This window comes from Lolium rigidum, chromosome 3 (genome assembly GCF_022539505.1).
Source record: "Lolium rigidum isolate FL_2022 chromosome 3, APGP_CSIRO_Lrig_0.1, whole genome shotgun sequence".
NCBI lineage: Eukaryota > Viridiplantae > Streptophyta > Magnoliopsida > Poales > Poaceae > Lolium > Lolium rigidum.
In genome coordinates, this window is record NC_061510.1 from 109858772 (window position 1) to 109884956 (window position 26185).

The 26185-nt window shown below is 42.5% G+C and overlaps 2 protein-coding genes across 3 annotated transcripts; both read right to left on the reverse strand.

Annotated features, from left to right (window-relative positions):
- Positions 1-8813: 8813 nt before the first annotated feature.
- LOC124702154 (phosphatidylinositol transfer protein 1-like) lies at positions 8814-11862 on the reverse strand. Its single transcript, XM_047234268.1, has 10 exons — positions 11601-11862; positions 11446-11476; positions 11200-11348; positions 10218-10309; positions 10089-10096; positions 9916-9987; positions 9660-9827; positions 9463-9558; positions 9226-9348; positions 8814-9154 (listed from the first exon to the last, which is right to left on the reverse strand). Exons 1-10 carry the CDS (start codon positions 11618-11620, stop codon positions 9062-9064), a joined length of 852 nt encoding a protein of 283 aa, XP_047090224.1. The 5' UTR covers positions 11621-11862; the 3' UTR covers positions 8814-9061.
- A 5424-nt stretch (positions 11863-17286) lies between these two features.
- LOC124702152 (elongation factor 1-alpha) lies at positions 17287-20233 on the reverse strand. Of its 2 annotated transcripts, none has more exons than XM_047234264.1 (3): positions 20168-20233; positions 19036-19518; positions 17287-18392 (listed from the first exon to the last, which is right to left on the reverse strand). In XM_047234264.1, the coding sequence occupies exons 2-3, from the start codon at positions 19495-19497 to the stop codon at positions 17511-17513; spliced, it is 1344 nt and encodes a 447-aa protein (XP_047090220.1). In that variant the 5' UTR covers positions 19498-19518; positions 20168-20233; the 3' UTR covers positions 17287-17510. The 2 variants fall into 2 exon arrangements, with proteins under 2 accessions (XP_047090220.1, XP_047090222.1); XM_047234266.1 differs by having other exon boundaries at positions 19036-19499; positions 20168-20225.
- Positions 20234-26185: the final 5952 nt, after the last annotated feature.

Genomic DNA, 26185 nt, shown 5'->3' on the forward strand with positions numbered 1-26185 from the left:
GAAATCCCTTAAAGATAATATTGTAGTAGAAATTAAAGGATGTCCTGCTCTTATTGATCTTCTTATTGTGGACATGCGTGAAGATCATATAGCTCCTATAATCTTAGGAAGGTCATATCTTAGAACTATTAAAGCTCTAATCAATTTACACATGAAGGGAATGTGAGAATTGGAGTACCATCCAAAGATCCATTTGTAGTACACTTCCCTAGAAAGAAGAAGGTCAAACATGACGATAATGGGATCATCACTTTGAAAGCAAATTCCTTTGGAGTCGGTCTTTCACTTCCAACATCTAGGTGATCACCATCTTGGTCAAGTTAATTGACCTTAACAAGAAGCGCTTCATGGGAGGCAACCCATGTTTAATAAGTTTTCTATCTAGTTCTTATTTAGTTTAAAGTTGTGTTTGTTTGTTTTTGTTTTTAATAAAGAGTGTTCATGAGATCCTTTGGAAAAGAGGAGAAGAAATAAGTAACAATGCCTTTCGATTTCATATACTAACAGTTGAGCATTTTTTATATTATATACTGCTATTTTTCCTTGGTCATTTTCGAGGTAATGTTGATGTACAAGGGCACGTGAAAAATGCACATAGATTTATAAGTTCGCAGGTTCCATTAACTTTAGCGACCAACGGTACGGTGGAATCCGCGCGCCCGTACCACATCTCCAGCCCGAAGAAGAAAAATTGAAACTTTGGTCGAAGGAGCCCAGTAGCTTTCGCGACCATCGGTACAGGCAGACCAGACCGTACCGCCCAGCCGTACCGCTTCAACGATGATACTTCAATATTTCGGTAAGGATCCAGTAACTTTGGCGACCATCAGTACGGGGGGGATACGACTGTACCACCCGACCGTACCGAGTCGACCGCCTTAAACCTAAGGCGGCTGCACCTGGTACGGGCGGGATGCACCCGTACCGTGCGCCCGTACCACACGTCGGAAGCCACAAATAGGCAGGAAAGAGGTAAACCTAATGAAAATTTCATATCCTCTCTCTCTCTCTCTTCCTCCTCCTCCAAACTCAAAACCCTCTCCTTTGGATCTCCAAATTCGTTCTTTTTTGTTCGATTCCTCGCACTCCATCGAAGTGCGGTATGTTTCTTCTCCGATCCCCAACTTTTTATCCGCGAATCCATGCTCTAGCTTTTGTCATTATCAATCTATACTTAGGTCATATTATGAACTTCATCACCCTAATGAGCATGTTAGACTTCGAAATTAGAGGAGATTCTTTTATAAGATGTGTAGAGGATGATCATATGTCTACTTCTATCGGATCGGATTTTTATTTTTGTTAAAGTTTTTAATTTGTGCTTAAGATACTAAAATGCTAATTACTCTTTAGATGAACACAAGGAGCCGCTCGCGCGCTGTGGCTGCATAGGTTGCACTACCGGTTGAAGACGCCCCCGCTTCGCTTGATATCGAGTTCGATGACCGACGTCATCTCAACTGGTTTCAACCGTCACAAGGACCGCAAGATCAAGTGGACAAAATGGGCAGGCCTCCATATTCTGAACCAACTAGGTCTACACCATGATTTCAATACTATTTGCAACAATATTGGTTTGCTTGACTTTTTTTCCAGGAGGCTGCCACCTATCGCTGCTTGACACTCGAGTTCCTCAGCACCCTGAAGCATACTATGAGAAAATGCCACAACTCTGAGGAGAATCAACCTGGAGTCGACCAGATATCATTCCGTTTGATGAACCGTTAGTATGAGCTGACTCTAGATGAGTGGTGCAACTACTTTGGCTTTGAGAATATGACCACCGCCAACTGCTATGCATGCTTTACTGTGAATCCATCACCTAGAAGATATTTTACTAGGATGAGTGTATCTAGCACAATCCCCCATGGGAATTGTATTGAGTGCCCTGCTATTCGCTATTTGTACTATGTTATTCAGTGGAGAAGCTACGTGTTAGCTGTGTAGTCAGCTGACTGCACAGTTTCTGGGCTATTCAAGCAAAATTAGTGTAGAAAATAACGAAAATTTTGTCTAAACATATACATTTGAAAACAGAACATTGAAATGACTACACAAGTTTTAAGCTCTGGCACCGCCACTGATGTTATTGCTAACACCCTGTAGACACTTAATGAACAGAACATGATGATCCTCGCAAAGGCTGTGTTCTCCGACAGCAACATCCGTCCAAACTTGGGCGCCCATCCTCTACCTGAACCACCAAGCACTTGAAGCTCGGGGCCCCATATGTGGAGGTGGAGTCATCATCATCTTGGCAAGAGGACTTAACATCAATGTAAGTAATTTACGAGCATTGGAAAGCCCTCGCCGTCTTGGTTTTACTTCTCTGAATGCATGTGGTATGGTTAGAAAGATAGATGTTAGATATTATTGCAACATACCGGGAGCTGATCACTTGATCGATGCCCCTCTGCTAGCTAATGGTGTATTCTCTCTCTAGGATAGGCATTTGCATTATGATGCGCAGGTTGAGGCAAGTCTACCACAACAACAAGACGAACCCAAAGGAGAAGAGGAAGTTGAACAAGAACATGCAGGACCAGAACAGGAGCAGCAGCCACTCCACGACTTCACCACCTATTAGGACATGCATGCGCTTGAGGGCAGCATTGAGAACCTGAGCAACCTCGCCATCAACCTTCGAGACAACATCACTGACCTCAATTCCCAGTTCACTCATTGGAGCGGCCAATGGAACTTTGGGAATTATCCTCCACCACAATGGGCTCAACAAGAGGGCTTGCAAAAGCCTACACTTGGGGATGTGTTCCTCAAGCATTTTTATTTGTGTTGAATAAACTTGCACTCAAGCTCTTTGAAAGAGCTTTGAAACACTCGTGTTGGTCTATTCCAACACTTTGCCTTTTATTTGCTTTTCGTTTTAGTTCGTTTTCCTTTATATTTGTTTGTTTTTATTTCCTTACTTTGTCGCCAATCTTTTTGTTTTTCCCTCTCAATCCCAATTCACAAAAATACAAAAATATTTTTCCTTCTAACCTTTTTCTTGAAAGAGCTGAATTGCATTTGCCTCTTTGCTTTGATGTTATTAATGAGAGAGGTCTACGAAGAGTTTTGAAGGGACACATCATAAGGAAGAGAAATATGAAGTCGCCTACAAGTGGTATGTCTTATGCATCCCACTTTAGAAGTTTGAAATTGTTTATGCTAGTCAGTAGACTTGTTAAGATATGGTACTAGTGGGAGTGATTTGAAGCAACTGAGGTAGAGTCTTTATTTGTATGTTTAATTAATTGTGAAAGCTCTTACTCCAGTTCATTTAGTTAACCGAGTCTTGCCTTGGAAATAATATTGCCAAACAATTACAACAAGAAAAAGTCTAAAATTATGACTTGTATGATGACCGATTATCTTAAGGGTTTAACTTTAAAGACTTAACTCCATAGATGTTGGGATAGACTTGATAGCACTCTTGATATGAGTTATTTGATAGAATTAAAACTCAGTGGTAGCTGAGACGCATGCCAAGTTGTAATGTTGTGAATCAATATGTGATATTGCTTTACACATGTCAACATGTGAATCAATGTATGATATTGCTTTACGCATGTCAACATTCTGTTGTGCACACTCTTGAGATGCTAGCAACTCCACTGGCCCCATGATTGTCGCAAATCTTACTAAAAAGGTCATTCATGACTCTTGCTTTGAAACTGTCAAAGGAATCCAAAAGTATCACTTCTCAAGTCTTGGCATGGACTCGCTACTATTAGATGAATATTCTTGAAAGACAATGAATGGATAGTAAGTGTTTTGATAACCTTGATCAATTGATGTGGGCGTAATTAAGATACTTCATTGCTTAGACATCTTTTGACATGAATGCTCATACTTAATTTGATGATAATAAACTTCCAGTGTTCCTTGGCAAACTGAGAGTTAACTATTAAAGCTAGAGTGATTGTTTACACAACTAGTTATTCATACTTATAATCTTTATTGTGATTGTCTCGAGTTACCGATGCTTGTATTGTATTCTTGGCACTTCTCTAACTATGCTAATATTTCAAATGGAAGAAGTGATGGACTCATAAGGCTACCACTTGTAAGTGATTTTGTTTTCTCGTTGTTTTAGTTTAAACGCCAAGTTCCTTATGGTTCTTTGTTTCTTGCTCGAGGATGATCAAGTTTAAGCTTGGGGAAGTTGATGGCTATGAAATACGCCACTTTTTCTCGTGTTTAAACCCTTAGCTAAATCAAGAAATTGACTAAGTTTACCTCTCAACATTCCACTAATGACTAATTAATGCAAAGATGTGCAATCTCTTCTATTTTTGGAGGATGTGCAGGAAATCACGTCATAATGACAAATAGACCTGCAATTACTGAAGGAAATCACATCAGGAGCATGGCAAAGTTAACTACGCTCGAAGAGGCGGTTCCAGGTACTTTAACGGGCATTGGTACGGGCAAGCCCCGCCCGTACCATCCTCCCGTACCATGCGCCACAACCTTCCTGAGGTCAAACCCTATAAGTTCTGTGAAGGGAACGACGCCAAAAAGAGAGCCATTCGTCGCCAAACAGAGCCGCCATCCATCAGATCCATCTGCACCACACCGAAGGAGATCCACCACCATATTTCATCCATTCCATCTCCAATCTCCTCCATAGCCATAGCCATCATCATTGTAATAGATATATCCTTGAGAATTGGTGACCATTGTAAGAATATTGTGATTTCAATCTAAGTATTTTGCACAATAATTTCTATCATTGTTATTGATCTTGATATTATGTGTGAGTACTCCTCACGGGCTGTGGGTTGGGGTGAATCCTCGCAACGTTTATGTGCATCTAATATTATTATATGTGTAAGGATTGAATAGGAGTTTTGCAATCTTGTATCCTTGTCTCTTTGCCTCGTTTCGATGATCTGCAGGTACCCATATCATTCGGATCGATCAAGGGAAGAGGTGGGATGAGTGGAGAACGGCATGCTACCGCGAAACCTCTATGACAGAAAGGAGAAAGTAACGGTACATGTTTAGTGATTCATTCGGGATCATGGTACAATCATCTAGCTTAATGCTTTGGTCTGTATTCATATACTTAATAACTATTATTTGCTTGCGGCTATGAGGACAGTGGTTGGACCAAGAAGCTCTTGTCACCTTTGACTTTAGGGACAAGAGTATATACGGATGTGCTACTCACAAATCTCTTATCTCTATTTTATTTGTTACACATATGTGCTTCAATTATATTTGTATGCATAGCTGCGGGAGAAACCTTAACCCTGGACTATTTCTATCATTGAACACAACCCCCTTAAAATTAAACTGGAAAGGTTCGTTAAACAGAAAATAAAATAAACTAGCAAGTCTTGTAGATGTTTCCTTTACACCATTTTAGCAGTGCTTCCCAAGGTTCGATTAAACCTAGGTCTACTAGGGAAAAACTTATCATAATACAATTTGTAGTCCGGATTGAAGGTATCACCTATTCCTCGTTGGTCAGTTCGATGAAGCTTGGCGACTCCTACGTCCATGGCTAGACTAGCACTGGAGGCGGTGCCACCGGAGGCGTCAGCATTGGCGATAGTGCGAGCGCTAGAGCAGGCGCAGGCCATGTCGCCCACGGCAACTACTGGCACGGTTGAGTCACCCTAACCAGTGGCAGGATGTCCCTACGCTAGCGCGGATTCTCGTAGCTGCATGACAAGGCCCTCACTCTTCGTCGGGTCCTCCTGTTCTGAGTGGGCGCTGGTCAACATGAGGGCGTCATCATCCCGCTCGGGCAGTTTTACGGGGAGCTCGCCTCCCTCCTTCACGGCCGTCGTCATCTCCTGTTGGTATGCGAGAAGGCCAAGATAGTCCAGTGTGTCGTAACGCGGCTCCTCGCTCGGGATGTTGCTGCCGCCAATATGCGGCTCATTGTGTGCAACATCGTCGTCCCCTCCCTATTAGAACATGGTTGAACTCCCACTTCCGGAATGTTTCTCATGTAGAGGAGTTCATGGAGAACGCATGGTAGTTCCACATATCGAACAGGAGGAGGACCCGCATGATACGTATTTCATCACAACACGCATGTCCTTCCCGTGACAAGGGTGGCACCGCCACCCTCCGTGATTTTAGGTTCCAAATGGTGCCCTAGCTCCCACCCAGTCACGGCGTTGTTGTCTCTGTCTCCTACAGCGACCAAGCCACATCGATGGTACGTACTATCGGTTGCGCTTGCATGGATAAGGCATGGCGTGCACACGCCAGAGGACCCGACCTCATGGTCGTTGCGACCCTTCCTCTACTATAAGGACTCTCCTACTTCGTGTTGTTGTTTGTGCTGGTGTGGGAAGCAAGACTGACTAGATGTGGCAATGGTGATGACTTTGGGTCAGGCAGACGCGGCTGCTTGGCCTTAAAAGGATGTCACGTATCTGCCATCAATATCGGCGCGAGAACCCAAGTGGCCACGGCATGCTCTTGAGAGAGTAATGAGCTATGGAATTCATTATATTGGTTTCCAAATGTACTCGAAGCCATATAGTGATTCAAATTGGATTTCATATATGTTGATGAGATGAAGGCCACAAGTGGATATGTATTCAATCTTGATGGTGGCGTCCTTTTATGGAAGTATTGCAAGCATACCATCTTAACAAGGTCAACAATGGAAGCAGAACTCACATCATTAGACAGCGCTACCGTCGAAGCGAAATGACTTCGTGAGCTCTTGGCGGACTTGTCAATGGTTGAAAAAAGAATACCGGCTATCCTCATGAACAGCGACGACCAAATTGTTACTTTTAATTTAATATTTCTAAGGATAATATGAAGAGTTCAAAAGATGTTACGAGAAGACTAAAGTCTACCGAAAAACTGACAAACTCGGGAGTTATAGCATTGAATTATGTCCAAAGGGCTAAGAACCTAGACAATCCTTTCACAAAATGTTGAGGGAGATGGGTTTGCGACCCACGCGAGTTGCGGAGGGGGTAATCCAACCTATGTGATCGGAAATACCATGAATTAGGACATAGGAAAACAAATCGGAAAAATTGTGTTGAGATAAACTTTTAATACTCGCACTCCGTTGCAAATGCAGTTCTCTCCTAGTTGTTGTAAGGAAGTTTGATTATTCCATAATGTGTTTGATTTGGCTCGTGATGAGAGAATATGTTGTCCTACATGGTGATCTAAAGAATACACCTATATGAGCGACACTGCTAGTCACGGTGCGTGAGATTTGGTGAATCTCTTTGGACGCTCATGAAAGTCCAAGGAGTATGAGTTATAAGCTCCACCTAAGGATAACCCTATGGCTGCCTTGTACCAGTGCCGATATTGAGTAAAACTTGTTGCAAACAACTACAATCAAAGGTCTAGTCCATTATTTTGTTGTAGTCAAGCATAGTTCCTTATCTAGGTGGAAGTTCAACATCACAGTCTTCACTAAAATGTTGATATATATAACAATGAATGAAACTAATATGTGATTTGATGTGCCTCTAAGATCTAGTGGGGTTTGGGGTTGTAGCCCACGTAGACAGCCCATCTAGACTACACATTCTGAAATCTCAGTCATGTATATTATGGCAACTTAGGGGTTGTGAGAGATAAGTTTAGTCCCACATTGCTAGTTGGAAGAGAGTTGGAGTTTCTTATAAGTGCACTCGTTCTAGCTTCACTAAGTGAGTGAGAAAAGGAGTACATGCGCACTCATCCACCTCCTCGTCACCACACTTCGCGTTTCATGAATCAAGTTTGGAAACAGGTATTGGAAAAAAATTGCTTGGCGCACCAACTAAGTTGGGTACACGTCGGTGTGTCTATGCATGCTCGACGCGTGTCGCAGTATTCCAAGGCGTGGAGGTTCGGTTGGTGACCCCCTTCTAAGGCTATACTAGCTAGGAGACGAGAGACAAAATAAATATTTAGTTCTCCACTCTCTTCTCTCTCTCACATGACCAACTCCTTTTGTTACACTGCCTCTTTGGACTTTCCCATCTTGGCGATCGCGTGTACGACAGTCCGGGAAGTAGGCCTTGGAAATCCCATCCATTGAGATACTATATCGAGAGACGGGTGATAAGGTTTTTGGAAATCATCCTGGCATGATTTCTCGCCCGTGTCCGAGTTCTTCACCGCCGTCACACTTCTTCATCACCCGTTGCTTCCTCACCGAACTCTACGGATTCCGCATCCTCAACAACACCATGGATAATCGCAACAACAAAGCTACGGGGCGTCCTTCCCGATCACGATGTACATATTTCATCTCTTACATTGCATTAGTACTTGTTTCATATTCATATCTGGTAGATGTGCTTATACTGATATGTATGGTTAAGTTTGCTAGTCCATATGTGATGTTGGTTTCGGCAATTTAACTCGCTCAAATTCTTTGCCTAAAAACCTAACAAGCACAACAATGTGGTCTTCAATACCGAGATGGCGGCGCCACAAACGATCATTGAAATGATCAGGAAGGATCGAGTATCAGGTGTGGAAGATAGTGACGTTCTTCCATGGTGAGGTGCACGGCTTCTTGCCGCCAGCACCAACATGGGTGCTTGTGGGATAGTAGGCGTTAGAGCGGGGACCTGCCCCCTTCCTATGGGTAGCTAATTTTGCTGCTAGAAGGGTGTTATACCTTTGCACCTTGGCACACAACTTTCGTGGTGTATTCCAGAAAAGAAAAGAAAAAAGCTCCCATATAGTATTGGTCTGTACTAGCGTATGAAGCACCAATGGCCAATCAGTAGGTTAGACTTTGTGTTTTGATGGGTCTTGGTTTGGCTACCAAGTGGAAAACGTCACCGGCCGGTGTAGTACTTTGTGCTATGATTGTGTGCCATGAATTGTTAGATGTCATTTGGTCCTTTTTGGTTTTGGTCACCGCTATTGTTAGCGGGGTTGTAAATACAGTAGCACATGTTAAAGAAATTTCTTCACAATTGTACAAATGTTAACTTCATCATAGTCGGTGCAAGCCTAATCTAGTAATCTGAGATTGCTGCTACCATGTTGGTTAAATCCACCCTACCATGGTGTATTGGTGTTGGCATTCAGCGCCAAAATGATCAACAACGGGCCAGCATCAGTTGCAGCTCCCCACGACCGCGATCTCGTCTTTGAGAGTCTTCCTCTTGCCCTCGTGCTTGCTCCCGGCCTTACCAGACTTCTTCAGTGTCTGCAGCAACACCAATCAGTCAGTAACTAGAACAGATAGAGATAGCAACCCAGGCCATTAGTAACGCTGACCTTTTTGAGTAGTAGTTCGGTGTGCCTCTCCATCGCCCGGATTTGCTCCATGTTCATGCCGTGCCACTCGTCTATCCACGCGAAGCACAGCCGGTGGCACGCCAGGAAAAGCGCCCTCTCCCCCTGCAACGGCGTGGACCACAAAACACACCACGTTCAGCTCTGAACTTCGCAAGCACCAAGACTGTACCAGATTCACATCAAGATTGCAATGGAGGAACACGCGGACACGATTACCGCGATGAGGCAGTCTTCGAGCCGTTCACCCAAGCCCCAGATGGGAGCATCCATGGTCACCAGCTTGTATATGGTCATCACGGGACGGCAAGAATCCTGAAGCAAATTCCATGCACATTTACAAATTACAGCATGCCAAATTTGACAGTTGCAGGACAGATAGATCACTGAACATAACTGAGAAAAATCCGCATTACCATCCATCCCTTGAGAAGGGGCCCTCGGTCCGTCTGTTGGGACCTGAAGGTCATGAGGTCGACGTTTGGAGCGGTGATCACCTTGCTCCAGTAGTCCCGCGATACCGACGCGATGTCGACGACCTCGACCTCTCGTGCGGCCAGCTGCTGACCGGTTAAATCATGCGCCTGCTTGTGATGCAATCTATAATTAGCGTCGTTTCCTTTCGTCTGAAAGGCTGAAAATGACTACGATACGTCGACTGAATGTGCTTACGTTTTCAGAGCAGCCGTTGTCAGATCTGATCACGGTATCGATGGTCAGTGAACACTTGCTGAAAAGAGGACACTGCATCGTAGCAAATAATCAGGAACAATGAAGTTAGTACTGAATGAACTAAGGGGTGTTGGGGACTCGAAGAACCAAAAGCATTCTCTACATGGTAGTACCTTGATCACTGATGAGGGTCAGACCAACATCCATGGCAAATGCAAACAGAACTAGGTTAGCAAGAATTCTTTATTGTGGAATATAACAAAAATATGATTGACAAGTGGTATTAAATTGTCTTTTCAGACCTGTTCTGCTTTTTGGATACGCTGACCAGGAGTTCTCGTGCACGGCGAGAGCACTCGCAGACGCAAAGCCCTTCATCCAAGACGGAATTTTGCTGCACAAAGTTTTATCTTTTATGTTTTGGGACTACAAGTGTTTTCAGAAACGATATAATTGCTCCAAATGTCCTGATTGCCAACGTTTATTTTCTACTACAACTTAGCAATTAGAATTGTACTAAACAAGTCATGGATTACATGTTTGTAAATTGTAATGGCCTTAATAGGATGAAGACATGTCTTCCACCATTTCCCATAAAGTCAATTAGCTTTTATACTAATCAGACATGGATTTACATGTTTGTAATGGACTTAGTAGGCATGTTTGTTTTCTTCTTAGAACTACTTATGCTCATTACTCAGTAATTACTATGAAATAGTCATTAACATCCGAAAAAATATTGAAATAGTAGTTGACCATTTTTTAAAGGATCTATCAGCCGTCCCGCATGTCATTGCACGAGGTAAGTCATTAACCTAAACTTTTGAGGTGAACTGGCCATTTGGCCCCCGCCGAGCTCAACATCCTCAGATGGAACCTAGTTAACATCCTCAAATCATAAACTTTTCAACTACAAGCGTTTGCTGAAAAGGGCATATTTACTCCCTAAATTAGTCAGTAGCTTATTATTTCATAATGTTTTGAGTGCAACGTTTACTTTTCACTACTTAGCAATTATCTAATTAGCCAAGCTTTGTGCTAACCTCTCATAATTACCATGACATGCTTATTACTGTCAAGGTTGCGTATAAATAGTAACAGGAGTTTGTAATGGCCTTGATTCGCATATTTTAAATTTCTTCCTGAGACAACTTTAGATTGCTGATCACTGTGAAATATAGTCATTAACCCTTGGTTTTAGTAAAAAAACACTCCCCACCCTCCCAATTTCTCGAGAATCCAACTGAAGCAAAACAAAACGTAGATGACTGCATACAGACGAACCTTTGCAAATGATAAACTTTTGAGGTGAATTGGCCCTCGCCTAGCTTCTCGTCCTCAAAGGGGACCTGCTGCAGCACCTCCACGCCCTCCTTGCCGTTTGTATTCTGCTGCTCCATCTTCATGATGGTGTAGCTGAGCCCTATTTCATACTGCGACAGAATAAATCAATCTTGGTCAGCTCAATTACCAACTGAACAAAAAGAGGACAATACTTCCTGAATGTTTTTTCCTGTTGGTTCTACATACCTCCTCGATCGACATAGGCATGACGATTCGGCTTGGTACAAGATCGAAGTCAAGGGGCGCCAAATTCCCATGAGTTAACAAAGAAAGGTGATAAAAGAAGAAAGATCGTGCAAAAGAAAGTATCACGGTGAACATAAAAGATCATAGAAGGATACAATTCCTTGATCTGAACCATGGCTGAAGCAGTATCGAGAATTGGAGACGCACAAGTTTGAGCGATGGCTGGCTGAGTTTGGTGTCTGAAGGAGGAAGAGCTAGCCCTTTTTTGAAACCGGAAGGAGGAGTCTTTTTGCCCGTTTCCCAAGAAGGCAACGGAGGATGACTCGGAAGACGGGAACAACTTCAAAATTGATGTGTACTTGTTCCACTTATGTCCTCAAACAAATGGAAAACCTGATCATCAAAAGTTATGCTCGTAGTACTGATCTAAGTATCAGCATCTACAAGGAAAAAGTTTGTTATCTTTAAAGTGCAAATCTAAGGTTTGGGGCGGGCGAGTGTGCGAAGAATCCACACACCACACGGGCGGGCAGGTCTCCATCGACAGGGTTGTGACTTGTGAGGTGGGTAATTTAGGTACGTCAGGGGTTTGCCTTTATGTAACGTATCTTGCAACTTCTGGAGAAGGAAGATGCTGGCAAAATCCGCCCGGCCGCCACTGCAATTCTGCCCACCACTTTCGGCCTGGGGAAAACACTTGGCCAGGAGGAACCTATGTGGCATGAAAAGGAACCGTTCCGTCATCATGCGGATCAAGAAGCGTGTTGACTACCTGATCTAGTGGCGGAAGTTGATTACACCCTGGACTCTGAAATCTCAGCAATCACCTCAGAGATCATAACTTCACATTGCTTAAATTCAATATTTCATTTATTTTCCCGAGATTTATATTGTGCAGACGTGAGAAAGATTGTCGCGCAGCGCTATGGGCTCTGCACCGCGCGATGGTGCATCCAACGGCAGGATGGCAGCTTTCAAATTTTGCATGGCCACGAGGCACAGACAAACAGAAACTGCCGTTGATCCGTGCCCATAATCTCTGCACGCTATTTGTGTCCACTTCTTTCTTAACCAAAAGTAGTAGCGTAGTACTATAATTCACCTGTTGCAACTCAGACAGAGGACGCTGAAAAATGCTATTCAATGGGGAGGGGGGGGGGGAGTTATTCAGGTAAACGTCAAATTGCTATTTTTGACAATGTATACTTCATTCAAATTTTATGCTTGTGAGTGATATCTTTTTCAAACAATCAGGGCAGTCAGCACAGCCGTACAAACAACTGAATAATTGATTTACTTGCTTGAGCCGGCAGGATAGATGGAATTAGCCGGCATCTCAGCGACACCAGCACAAAATACAAGATTTTTTTTTCTTATATGTTGCCGCAAGCATGACCATTAGGTGAGTGGCCTTACTGTCCTTACATACCTATATTTGTCCAATTATTGGTTTTTCGAAAATCAGAACCGAAGTTGAATGCTGGGTACTTCATGCCCGTGAATGATTCAGTTTGACACAAGAATATGTCAGATCAGCATCTGGTTTCGGCCAAGATCCCCCCAGATACCATTCTTTTTCAAAGGTGGGGTGATAAGAGGATTAGAAACGGATATTCTGCAGCATACGCAAAGGCTGATCATTGTAGGAGTACTATTTTTCTTGCTTGTTGCTCTGTCACGTAGATCTCTTCGTTCGGGTTGCTTGTTGGTTCTGTTACTTCCAAATTTACAACGGTTTTCCATACAAGGATCCTAATGTTATATTCGCATCTTACCAGTAGTCTACAGCCCCTCGCCTCCCCCATACCCGCACCTCTAATGCTGCCATAACAATCGCCTGCTTCCACCTCTCCCTTGAGGATGTAATCACGTTTGCTCTTCCTTATCTTGGACTTAGGAATCAGGACAGACTAGCAGTGCAGATGGTGTGCAAGTCTTTGCGTTCTGCTGTTCGCATTGACGAATCATTGTGGAATGTATCCATGTTGAAACGGTCGTGGGCAGAAGATATCTGATCCCGATCTTCAGTATGGATCATTGCTTATGTTGATACTCAATCCCATCGTTTGCTTATATCCTTTGGTCTTTTTCCTGCTTTATTATATGGTTACATATAGCACTAACATTCTAAAAAAAAAACATAAAGCACTAACATTCGCAAAAAAAAACATATAGCACTAACAAAAAGATCATAGATTTCACATTGTTTCTTTTGTATTGAGCTTATATACTAGCTTGTCCAAAAATACGCAGTGGGACATGGGTACTCACGAACCCTATAACTTGCCGGCCTCAAAATTCGTATTTTCAAAAATTCTAGAAACTAGCAAAGCGGCCCTCGGAAATCCGAGGGAAGCATCTATACTCTTTAATTATTTAGTCTTATTGTTCTTTGATTACATATGTAATCTTATATATTCATATTATATCACAATGTGTATTAATATATGATACGGTTTTGTAACCACCGAATAAATTGTGAACAAAATATGATAACTGCATATAACATCAATAATCATATTTTCTTATTCATGCAAATAATCATTGTTTTATTTAAAAGAGTGAGACTTATGGTGCGATGTTTAATTTTTATATGATATTGTATTTCAATTTTAAAAATTTCTATTTGATGTTAATAGATGATCCATTTCAGAAACTGAGTATTTTATCATTTCAAGTTGTGTGCAATATATAGAATTTTATAAGGATGTAATTTTATTGATAAGGCATATCATATCAACAAAATTGTTTGAGTGCCACTGCATTTTAATATGTATTGTCAGTTGATTCCTAGTGGCCGCCTATTGTAATAAATGTTTCTTTTACGGTCATATATGATAATTTTGTAATCATTTGTTAATGATATGGACCAAATGTTTAATTCACCTAGGACAGAAAATAGGATAGTAGCTAGTCACTCCTTTGATATTTTAACATTGAAATTTCTAAAGATCTTTTTCATATATTCAATTTTTCTTTTTCTAGAGTGCAGGTGCACACTTGAATGAAAACCTTTAGTTTATTCTTTTAGAACCTGTGAATCCATTTTTTACAATCTGTACTTTCATTAGCAATATTTGGGTATATATTTTATTTTATGTACCGGTGCATGTACACATATACCGCCGCTTATAAACTACGATGCATGTATTCATTGTTCGTGCCATGTCCTAGCTTGTACTTCCACCGTCCATATATAGATCAAAAGGTGGGTAGTAGTTTATTTCATCCCAACACGTCCTGTTCAAGGTGGTAGGAGTATGTGATTTTTCGAGATCCCGTGATCCAGTTCAAACAATTCAAATTGGTAGTTGGCCAACATCCTGACTCTATCTCGTGAGCTTTTTTGAAGTCGTATTTTACATGGACTACCCTATCATGCTAGGGTTTTTTCACCGATTGCCAATTCGAAGGACTACTCTATCATGCGGGGCTTGTTTTTACGGATCGCTAATTCCAAACGTTTCGGTCGTAGCCGTTTTTTTTAAATTGTTACGTGTCCATCTTGGAAACTCACCTAGGTAACAATAATTTTAGTATATTTGTTGATGATCACCTACGTGACATGCTATATATTATTATAGTTTGTGTAACATTTTAGGCTTTAAATCTTAATCCTTAAAATTAAAGTTGAGAAATGAAATAATTTTAATATAGATTAACATGGTGTCTCCAAAAAGAACTGTATATTACATTTAATATACAATAGATGAATGTATGTAAGATTTTAAATCCAACTATTAAATAAAAAAATTAACATTTAATAAAAGCAGTTTTTTATTTTATTGGAAAGCTAGAGTCCTAAAGATATACGTCTATCCAAGCTCTTTTTTTTTCTGAGGACTTCTTTTTTCACGTTATACATGTTAGGTGAGTTCCCTTCCATATTTGACACATATGCCTATTATTAAACGTGTCAAACGTTGTTACCCAGTTACGTACATAACTATTAGACTTTTGTTAAATCCTATCCATAAGTTATAGATCTAACAGTTCAAATAATTCATGTGATGTGGATTAACGTGGTGGCTCTATTTTAGACCTCCGTATTGTGCTTTTAGTATATAATAGATTTATGTATGTTTGTCTGTGATCACAGTCTCTAGAGCAAACTATCAAGGTGAGACCTCCAAGGCTGTGATGGTTGGCAGCAAAAGCATGAAATATTGTGGATGAAATGTTCTTGCCACAGTACCAATATACCATACGAATTCAAACCAAGGGGTGGCTGCAATGAAATCGTGCAGAATCTTTGAATGGATGAGTTCAATCATACATTTGTTAATTCTTGCAATAGTTCAAAGTTGAAACGTCGTGATAAAATCCATTTTACAGACATAAGTGTGCTCACTGTTTTTTAGTTTGACAAAAACATTTTCATTTATTATATGTTTTAACTTTTCCTTTCTTGTGCAGTTGAGTATTTGCGCGCTACCTGCGGTTAACTTTAGATGGTCAGTCTCAATTCATTTTAATGGGAAGGGAAATCTGGTATTAAGAGCTCAGAAAACAGAATTGATAAAAACTTCAGCTTACCGAAAGAGGATTACGAGGAGTTGCTATCCTTGTTGAACATCGAGAAGATGCAATAGTTGCCCAACCGGGCTCCACGATTCCCCTATGCTAATCATCTTTCATCAGGTTGCAAACACAGATATGCTCTTGAAAGATATGCTAATATTCTGTCATCGACAGATATGCTCTTGTCAGCAGAGCTACAAACTTGTTTTTGATTGCCCTGAAGAGGAGTGTAATGACAGAAACTGCAGTGTGCGAGGTTTGCATCAAGAGATCGATGTTAGCAGTGCGGAGGGTGTTTACTGTCTACAACGCAATGGAATGTTTGAGGAGAAAATTGATCCGATGTAATGTACCGTTGTGCGGAGGGTGTTTACTGTCTACAACGCAATGGAATGTTTGAGGAGAAAATTGATCCGATGTAATGTACCGTTGCTGTAAGTGTCACGGGGATCCGGCTTCATCTTTCGCTTTGGAAAAGGAGTTGGTCTCGCCATTTTATCCATATGGAAGAATACCTTCTCCTTGAACACAGAGGAGCAGCAGCCGATGCCTAACCAGTCAGCCATCTTAGCATTTGTTTTTATTGAGTAACAAGAAAGCTGCTATCGATGAAAGCGTGGCGTTTGACATATGGAACTTTGCAAGAAACACAAAAAATCGATTCATCGCCTAGTTCTTGTTTCAAACTGAAGATTGAGAGAATCAAGTGATTGTATTGGGAGTTGGGTACCCAACATACATAGGTCGATTATAACGTGCCTGTTAGAACAAGCAAGACGCCTCTTCAGAAGAAATAGCGTTTGGACAACGCAGTCAATCTAACTGCTAATAGTTAGCCTAATAAGAAAGCTAACTTCCTATTTAGCCTAGATGTAACACTAACTATTCCTAACAGTTCTATCATGGTCTGGTACTCATTTTGTCAGTACTAATGTACTAGAATGTGAACATTGTGTCACTGGGTTGCTTGATACTGCGGCTTTCTGAGAAAATGAAGATGGATCTAGTTTTAGCTGGAATTTACTGCAATCATATCCTGCCGTTCTGCCCCTTTGCCGTTCTCGTCCGTAGATTGCTATGCCAAACCAAGGGGTGGCTGAAACCCGCTGCTACAAAACTATGTCTGCCAGAAAACTAAAAGCCTAGAGAAAACATCTGGTGAATCCGTGCTTCTGTCTACAACTAAGACAACAATGAGAAAAACTATGCTACGTCTTAAATTTTGTGTCAATTTCAACTGCGTGTAATCCCTCAATTGAGAGGAAATCATCACATAGCATAACTAAACATACTAAGCCATAATAAAAACAAATAGACACATGCATAACTACCGAATCACATTCCACAGCCCATAGAAACACAAACTGAGTCTTACACATCCTCCAGGTTTCCACAAAGCTCAAATAACAGGACAGTGTTTTAAACGGTAAGAGCACATTGCAGACAGAGCTAAACGCTGATTAACAACTACCCTAACCGCATCACCATAGAAACAAAAAGATATCTAGATATATATCAACTGAAAGGACCAATTATAAGATGCCTCATTTCTTCTTGGCAGCAGCCTTGGTCACCTTGGCACCGGTTGGGTCCTTCTTCTCCACACCCTTGATGACACCAACAGCAACTGTTTGTCTCATGTCACGCACAGCAAAGCGACCAAGAGGAGGGTAAGTGGCGAAGGTCTCAACAACCATGGGCTTGGTGGGAATCATCTTCACAATACCAGCATCACCATTCTTCAGAAACTTGGGCTCCTTCTCAATCTCCTTACCAGATCGTCTGTCAATCTTGGTGACCAGCTCAGCAAACTTGACAGCAATGTGCGAGGTGTGGCAGTCAAGCACTGGGGCGTAGCCATTGCCGATCTGACCAGGGTGGTTCATGATGATGACCTGGGAGGTGAAACTGGCAGCCTCCTTGGCAGGGTCATCCTTGGAGTTGGATGCCACAAACCCACGCTTGAGATCCTTCACAGCAACATTCTTGACATTGAAGCCAACATTGTCACCAGGGAGCGCCTCCAGGAGAGACTCATGGTGCATCTCAACAGACTTGACCTCAGTGGTCAGACCAGTGGGACCAAAGGTGACCACCATGCCTGGCTTGATGGTACCAGTCTCAACACGGCCAACAGGCACAGTTCCAATGCCACCAATCTTGTAAACGTCCTGAAGGGGAAGACGCAGGGGCTTGTCTGAGGGCCTCTTGGGCTCGTTGATCTGGTCAAGAGCCTCAAGCAAGGTTGGGCCCTTGTACCAGTCAAGGTTGGTTGACCTCTCGATCATGTTGTCACCCTCAAAACCAGAGATGGGGACAAATGGGACCTTCTCGGGGTTGTAGCCAACCTTCTTCAGGTAGGATGAGACTTCCTTCACAATTTCTTCATAACGGCTCTTCGAGTACTTAGGAGTGGTGGCATCCATCTGCAAAGAGCATCAGTACAATAACATTAGTTAAATAGGAGGCAGATTGTATGGGAGCAACAGGACAATACCCATTAGTTAAATAGAAAATGCAGATTGTATGGGACCGTAAGATAGTACCAATAGATAACAGCACATGCAGTTATCATAAGAAGGCATGCAAAAATATGCACGTTCATGATAACTTAAGAGCAGTACAAAGCAAAAAAAAAAAAACTGCATAGTAATCAGGCATTCAGATAATGCTGCAAAAGTACATCAAAGCAAGTGCAAGTATCATCCATGTGCAGTGATATGTTATTTCATTAAAAAATGGAGTTTCAATAAGCTACGAAAGCAGCAGAATAATAAAACTAGCTGAATGCTGCAAACTGCAAAGATGGATATAAATATCATTTATCCAGCATATAAAATCCTAGATGACTACTGACAGCAGCTGGTATATATACACACAAGCATAAGCTTTGGTAAACAATTATATCACATTTAAGAACATGTGTAAACTAGTTTGAAATCAAGCACAGGATGCAGAACATGTGGACGTGTTAACTAAAATCAACCATTGACGTCATGCAGCAGGCTTAGATCAAAAGTAAAGACTCTATAGTAATATGTTGTTCCATAAAAGTTTTAAAAGTTATACCTTATTGCAGCAGCAGATCATCTGCTTCACACCAAGGGTGAAAGCAAGGAGAGCATGCTCACGGGTCTGGCCATCCTTGGAGATACCAGCCTCAAAACCACCAGTGGTTGAGTCAATGATGAGAACAGCGCAGTCAGCCTGGGAGGTACCGGTGATCATGTTCTTGATGAAGTCACGGTGTCCGGGGGCATCAATGACCGTGCAGTAGTACTTGGTTGTCTCGAACTTCCAGAGAGCGATATCGATGGTGATACCTCTCTCACGCTCAGCCTTGAGCTTGTCAAGCACCCACGCATACTTGAAAGACCTCTTGTTCATCTCAGCGGCCTCCTTCTCAAACCTCTCGATGACACGCTTGTCAATGCCTCCAAGCTTGTAGATCAGGTGGCCAGTGGTGGTCGACTTGCCAGAGTCGACATGGCCAATGACCACAATGTTGATGTGAACCTTCTCCTTACCCATGGCTGAGTATCAGCCAACAAACTGCATAGATCGAAATAAACAATGATTAAAAAGTCAAACAAACTGCATAGATTAAAATAAACAATGACTACAAAGTCAAACTGACTAGATCAAAATAAACAATGACTAAAAAAGTCAAACAAACGGCATGTATGTTCTCAAGGCTATTAGACTGCAGGCTTACATAGATCGATGAGGCAATAGACGAGGGAATTGACAAATTGATAGCTGTAGACCTATATCAAAAGGGCGGTGCATAACCGCTCGCTGAATGCTATGAAGAGATGATAGGGACTAATTCTAGATCAAACCGTCAAACCATAACAAGGAGACAATTACATATAAGAACGCAGAAATCCTATAGAACCAGACGAAATTAAGACACGGATGCATCTAGCAACACTTTCAACCAAGCAGGGAGACGATTATGCCATACTCGCGCTTACAGCTGCTCTAGCAAATTAAAAAACATAATTCGTAGAAAATTTACAGAACGAGGCAAGAAAATCGACGGATCGAGGCAACAATAGAGACGAACAAACGACGCGTCCGCGCAAAAGAAACCAAAAATTCTGACAGCTCAGGTTACCTAACAGAATTATAGCTTCTCTAGAAGCATGAACAACGCATCTAAGAAGCGGGGAGATGATTTGGCATACAGCATACTGACCTCGGAGGAAGAAGGAGGGAGCCGAGAGAAGGTGGCGGCGCAGAGGAGTGGAAGGGAACTGGGGGAAAGGGCTTGGCCTGGCAGGATGGGTCCTCTCTTTATATTGGCAGCGACGGGCGCTAGGGTTCCTTCCTGGCCGCCTGATCCATGTCTGATGGTAGCCGCTGCGGGAAATCTGATCCGTTTGATTTCGATCGTACGTGTTGCATATTTCAAAGGACAATCTTGTAGTAGTAATTTTTGGACATTTCGCAGCCCGCAAGTTTTGCATCCTGGATTTACTTTCGGTGCACGTTCCTGTGCAAGTGGCCGGCAGCACCGACATTAACAAAAGAGATGGGCTTATCCATTTGTACTTTTTTAAAATCCGAACAATACTAATCCCGTCCTATAATATGTTTTAACTTTAACTAAATTTAGATGTATTTAAACATTAAAAAGTAAATAGAAAGATTTAAATTTCGTTAAATCAAAGACAACTTTTGTAGGACAGGGAGAGACCATTCTACTTTTGCTAATAAGATGTTTATAAAATGATCTTGATTTTTTCTGTTGATCTATAACTAACTTAATTCTTAGTTAAGTGACGTTAGCATTTTCATGTCTTACTCATGACTGTCTTGTCTCCAACCTTGATAGCGGGAATGAAATTCTTGGTCATACGCCCGTTCGACACAGCGGTGAAATAAGCTCGAGTGTTGCCATGCAATAGTACACACCAAGGAGGCGATACCAAGCACCGCATGCTTTATAGTCCATCCTAGCCATTGTTCTCTAGCTGAGAGGTGTCTTTTGCAACATCGAGTCTGAATATGACTCTACATTAGCAATTGCAATATGTAGTTTAGCGTTGCTAGTTCTCCTCTACCCCACGATTGTAAATACTTTGCAACATTTCTAAAAAGCGCCTTGAGTCTTCTAAAGGGGTTACAATATCCTGATCGTACACTCAAACCTCTTTGATGGCCTCGTCAAATGCCTCTAGCTTGAGACATAGAAGTTCGAATTTGAATCTCCTCTTAGGACGTGACGCTATGCGCAGCGATAGGTACACGGAATTGCTTGGCATGGTTCAGAACAGAGATCATGGAGTTAGCTTATAGACGCTCAATATATCCAAGCATGTGACCCTCATGAGCTTGAGACAATCTTTACCGAGGATGGAGTCTAGACCGATAACCAAAGAGATGCAACCTTACAGAGCATCAAGTCCTGACGGGTTCATCAACACCTTTTATCAGACATCATGTCCAATGATCAAGAACAACATCACGGCAGGTTTGCTGAAACTTGGAGTTGGAGATGGGAGGGGTTTTGCCAAACTTACCAAAGCCATCATCACCTTTATCCGAAAGAAACATGACGCCGCGGAGATCGGAGGCTTCTACCCGATTAGTATCGTCCACGACTTCTCAGAGCTCTTCTCGAAGGTTCTCACCAATCATCTGAGGAAGCGATTAGGTGATATAATTAGCGTGAAACAATCATCGTTCATCAGAGGATGATGCATGTACGATAATTTTGTCCTTATTCATCAGGTGGGAGGAAAATCAGCAACAGAATACATACATGCGTGCTTTTGAAACTTGGTCTCCCCCAAGGCGTTTGGTTGATTTTGTGGCCTTTTCTCTTTGAATACTTCGTGTTAGTGGCATGCATGTGATAGTAAAGACAAGAAAAGAGAATTTGGTGGTTATGCACATCATAAAGTAAAGACAAGAAAGTAAGAACACGAGAAAATGCAGTAGCAGTTGATAAAAAACATGGAGAGTTTAAACCAAAGGAAACACTTACTTCGGGAAGAGCGTGGGAGGCACTGTATGGCTCCACGCGGCAAGATGACCTCGTGTTTTTTGCTCAACAAGGTAAAACGTCGGATGAGCTTCTTCAAGTCCTTCACAAAGAGATCCTTGGACAAACGGTCGACATCTTTTAGCTCCTGAGTACATCCAAAGAAGGTTTTTGCGAGCCTGTAGTGGCTGCACCCAGATTCTATGGAAGTAAGCAGTTATCTGTACACCCGAGAGTTCTTCTCTGTCGGTGTTTTGCAGTTGATGGATGCGCTTCATCAGAGCCTCAGTGGCCGCCTTTTCTTCGGCAGTGGCCTCTGTGTCCCAAGATCGGCGCCTTTGAATTTCTTCGGTAGCCTCAAATGGCGTGATGCCATATTCCTCGGAGGGGATGCACTCGTCCTGGATATACAACCATCTCTTGCGCCACCCTTGGATGTAGTCGAGGAATTTAACGTCGAAGTAATCAACATTGGGTTGGACGCAGATACAAACGCCGCCTACATTGTAGACAACGTTTCGAGAATTGTTGCGCCGGAGGTAGAAAATGCGTTTCCATAGGCCCCAATGAGGATGGGTGCCGAGGAAACACTCGCACAAAGTAATGAAAATGGAAATATGGAGGATGGAGTTTGGGGTCGGCTGGTGCAGCTGGATCCCATAGATAAAAAGAAGACCACGGAGAAATTCGTGGATAGGGGTGGAGAGGCTGCGAATGATATGGTCAATGAATGTTACCCGGAATCCGATAGGAGGACGCGGGAAGCTTTCATCTACAGGAAACTTCAAGGAATCCTGCTTCTTCAGCAGGCCAAACTTCTTGAGCATCTTCTGATCCTGGTTGGAGATCTTGGATCGCTCCCATCCAGAGACCTCATCTTCCTCCATCGGGGCGTTAGTTCCCGGAGTCGTGTGCTTCAGCAGCTTCGTGCGCGGAGGCATGGAGGAGCGCTTTGGTGGAAGAATAGGGAGAAGGGAGGCGAGAGTGCGAGGAGCTCGGTGCTGGTAATGGCGGAGAGCAAGAGAGAGAAAATAGATGTGCGACACAATGAAGGAGATGAATGAGGAAGAGGCAGTAAATTTATAGCGATGAGTCGATCCGCCGCGCCGTTGGATGAAAAGGGGAAGCTTTTTTAACCTTACACGTATCCCAAGGGGTAAATTGGTCTTTTCAGTTTGAACTTACAGGACGGAAGTTACTGAGCGCGTGCTAGAGATTATGGAGGATGTGTGTCCCCCACTTGCGCAACATGTCGATGGCGCATAACTTCGGATCCACGACACAGTGAGGTGACAGGAGTCGTGGCTTTCCAACGCAAGCATCGTGGTTATCGTCAGCAGCGACGTTACTCAAGAAAGTTTCGATTGCATTATGAAAGTATAGCGGCGAAGAAAATATCGGGTATTCTAAGAGAGAAATATCGGGAGCCTATGATCAAGTGCAAGCATCTGTTCATATGCTCGGGGGCTACTCTTATTAGAAGTATTATTTATACTTCTGATAAGAGGACAATGAGGAAGACAAAAACATAGAGTTGTTCAACACTAACAAAGCTTGAGCCTACATCCAAGTATAAATACTCGACTGTAGCCTCGGGGGCTACTCCCATCGGGAGCGCTGGTCACGCACCCGATGAAATAAAGAAAGAAAGAAAGAAAGGGAGCAACAAATCTGATTCAAAAATATGGAGTGGATGGATAATACAAGTTGAGCCTACACCCAAATGAAAGCACTCGGCTGTAGCCTCGGAGGCTACTCCCATCGGGAGCGCTGGTCGCGCACCCGATAAAATCTGTGAAGGAAAAGAAGGAAGAGAATGACAAGACAAAATATAAGGCGAGGAGTTATCGTCATACATCTTCGAGTTGCATATAACTCGTCATGTACTCCCATCGGGAGAACAAGATATTATCATTAAGTGATTCGGGAAAATTAGCAATTCCAACAGCCGATAAAGGCACTTGACAATATATTCCCAGAGCGCGTCCGTCGCGGTAAAAACTCTGGATGTCATAATACTTTACGAAGGTAAGTCCCTAGGATATGTCCTGTGTGGCGTGGTATCGCACCCGAATGTGCACTGCTACTTTATCCGTATCAACAGATGCGAAGAAAAATCCTAGTGGACGCGCTATGGATCCCATAAATATGACTGGAATTCGTTTCATGATTAAGTCCTTAAGCGGCACATGTCGAATTATGCCAGTATCCCGGGGTCATGTACAGGGACTTCTCCTTCAAGTAGGTTTTTGTGGGTTTGCCACAAGAACAATTAACTGGTACTTGATCCGTCAAATGAACCAGCCCCATTTACCATTATCCCTGTACAAAAATATATATACCTTGACTAAAATATTGTGATAATCCAAAGAGTTTGTGAATTGACTGTACGACGGAGATTTTACTCGACTCTACGATTCAAGCAAAATCTCAGGGGCTACTGACATAGGCATCCCGAATGGGCCTGCCGAATAAGGTACCTGGGGAGAACTGAAGGCCCACAACCCGAAGATTACGAAGTCCGGAAGCCAAATAAACATCGGTATGGAAGATAGAGATAGATTAGGGATAGAAAGTTTTGTAATAATATGGGACGGACTCAAATAGTCTCCCGGACTTTGTAACTTGTACGATACGAATGACAAGGGATTAACTTGTCAATGCCTACAAATTGTAGACTAGGGTTTTGCTAGAAGTAGAGGGCAAGTAGATCTCGAAGGTTTTAGCCGAAAAGTACTCGCTGATTGTAAAAACTAGGGTTCTGTTGACAATAGATTCGATCCTTTCTTTGTCCCTCGACTCCCCCTTATATAGGAGGTGGAGCCGAGGGTTTCGTAATGTACAAGTTACAGAGTCCGGGAGGGTTTCGTACCTGTCCCGCAAGATTACAAGTCTCTATATTTCCTAATACAACTCTAGCTTTCCTTACTAACATCTTGGGCTTCCGAATCTTCTTATTCTTCGAGTCCTGGGCCTTCAGTAAACCCTGGGTACCATCTTCGGCAGGCCCATTGGGTATGCCTATGTCAGTAGCTCCCGAGATTTTGCTTGAATCGAAGAATCAAGGAAAATCTCCAACTTGAATCATTCAATAATCTTGTCGAATTTTATCACATATCTTTTGGATACGCAAATACTATATTGTACAGGGATAATGGTAGTTGGGGCTAGTTCATCTGACGGATCAGGTACTAGTTAACTGCTCTAGTGGCAATCCGCAAAAACCTACTTCAAGATCACGTCCCTGGACATGATCTCGGGATACTGGTGTAAACTTCGACAGGTGCCGCTTAAGGTCTTACCATTCTGTCGAGTCCCAATCATATTTTATCGGGTAACTAACGCGTCTGTTAGGATTTTTCTTCGCATCTGTTGATACGGAAAAAAGTAGCAAACCGCCGTCAGAGACGGTGCCACGCCGCTCAGAACGGATCTGGGGTCTTACCTTCGCAAAGTTTTGCGGCATTCAGAGATTTATTCGCGACTTTTAGCGCTCTGAGAATATATTGTCGAGTGTTTTTCGGCTGTTGGAATAGCACATTTTATTGAGTCATATTTGATGACTTATCTTGCCTTCCCGATGGGAGTATTTGTAGAGTTATCTGTATAACTCGAAATATACTCACTTCTTTTTTCCTCTCTCTATATTTTTGTATGAATTCATCGGGCACGCGAATAGCGTTCCCGATGGGAGTAGCCCCCGAGGCTACAGCCAAGGACTTGTGCTTGGTTGTAGGCTCCACAGATTAGTATCTTCTATCGCTATATTGTTATTCCTTCTCGAGTATTTCATATCTATCGGGTGCGCGACCAGCGCTCCCAATGGGAGTAGCCCCCGAGGCTGTGAACAAATGCTTGCATTTGATCATAGGCTCTCGCCATTTCTATTTTGTCATACTCGAATTTTTCTTTTTTCCAAAGTAGCCCCCGAGCATTTGGGCAAAAACTTGTATTTGATCAAAGGCTCTTGAAATAATCAATAATCTTCTGTTGTCAACAATCTTATCAAGCTTCATAGTCGAGTTTTTCCCTTGCCAAGGTGACATCATTGCTGATGATAGCCACGATTACTGTATCGGGAACATGCGAGAACTGCTTCTCTCTCTGTCTTGTGGGTCCAGATTTCTTACCAAGTTGACACGTCGTACAAGTGGGGTACACACGTCCTCCGCTTTTACTGGCGCACGCACTGTATGGCCTGTCTCTTCGTTTCTCAGTAAAAATTCA

Excerpts from the sequence above, each read along its gene's own strand:
- LOC124702154 (XM_047234268.1), bottom strand. The coding sequence starts at position 11,620 with ATGGTTCAGATCAAGGAATT. Across the intron at positions 11,477-11,600 it reads ATGGTTCAGATCAAGGAATT|CCGAATCGTCATGCCTATGT; the intron begins GTATCCTTCTAT and ends TCTTGTACCAAG. Across the intron at positions 9,828-9,915 it reads ACAACGGCTGCTCTGAAAAC|GCGCATGATTTAACCGGTCA; the intron begins GTAAGCACATTC and ends CATCACAAGCAG.
- LOC124702152 (XM_047234264.1), bottom strand. The coding sequence starts at position 19,497 with ATGGGTAAGGAGAAGGTTCACATCAACATTGTGGTCATTGGCCATGTC. Across the intron at positions 18,393-19,035 it reads TGATCTGCTGCTGCAATAAG|ATGGATGCCACCACTCCTAA; the intron begins GTATAACTTTTA and ends TGCTCTTTGCAG.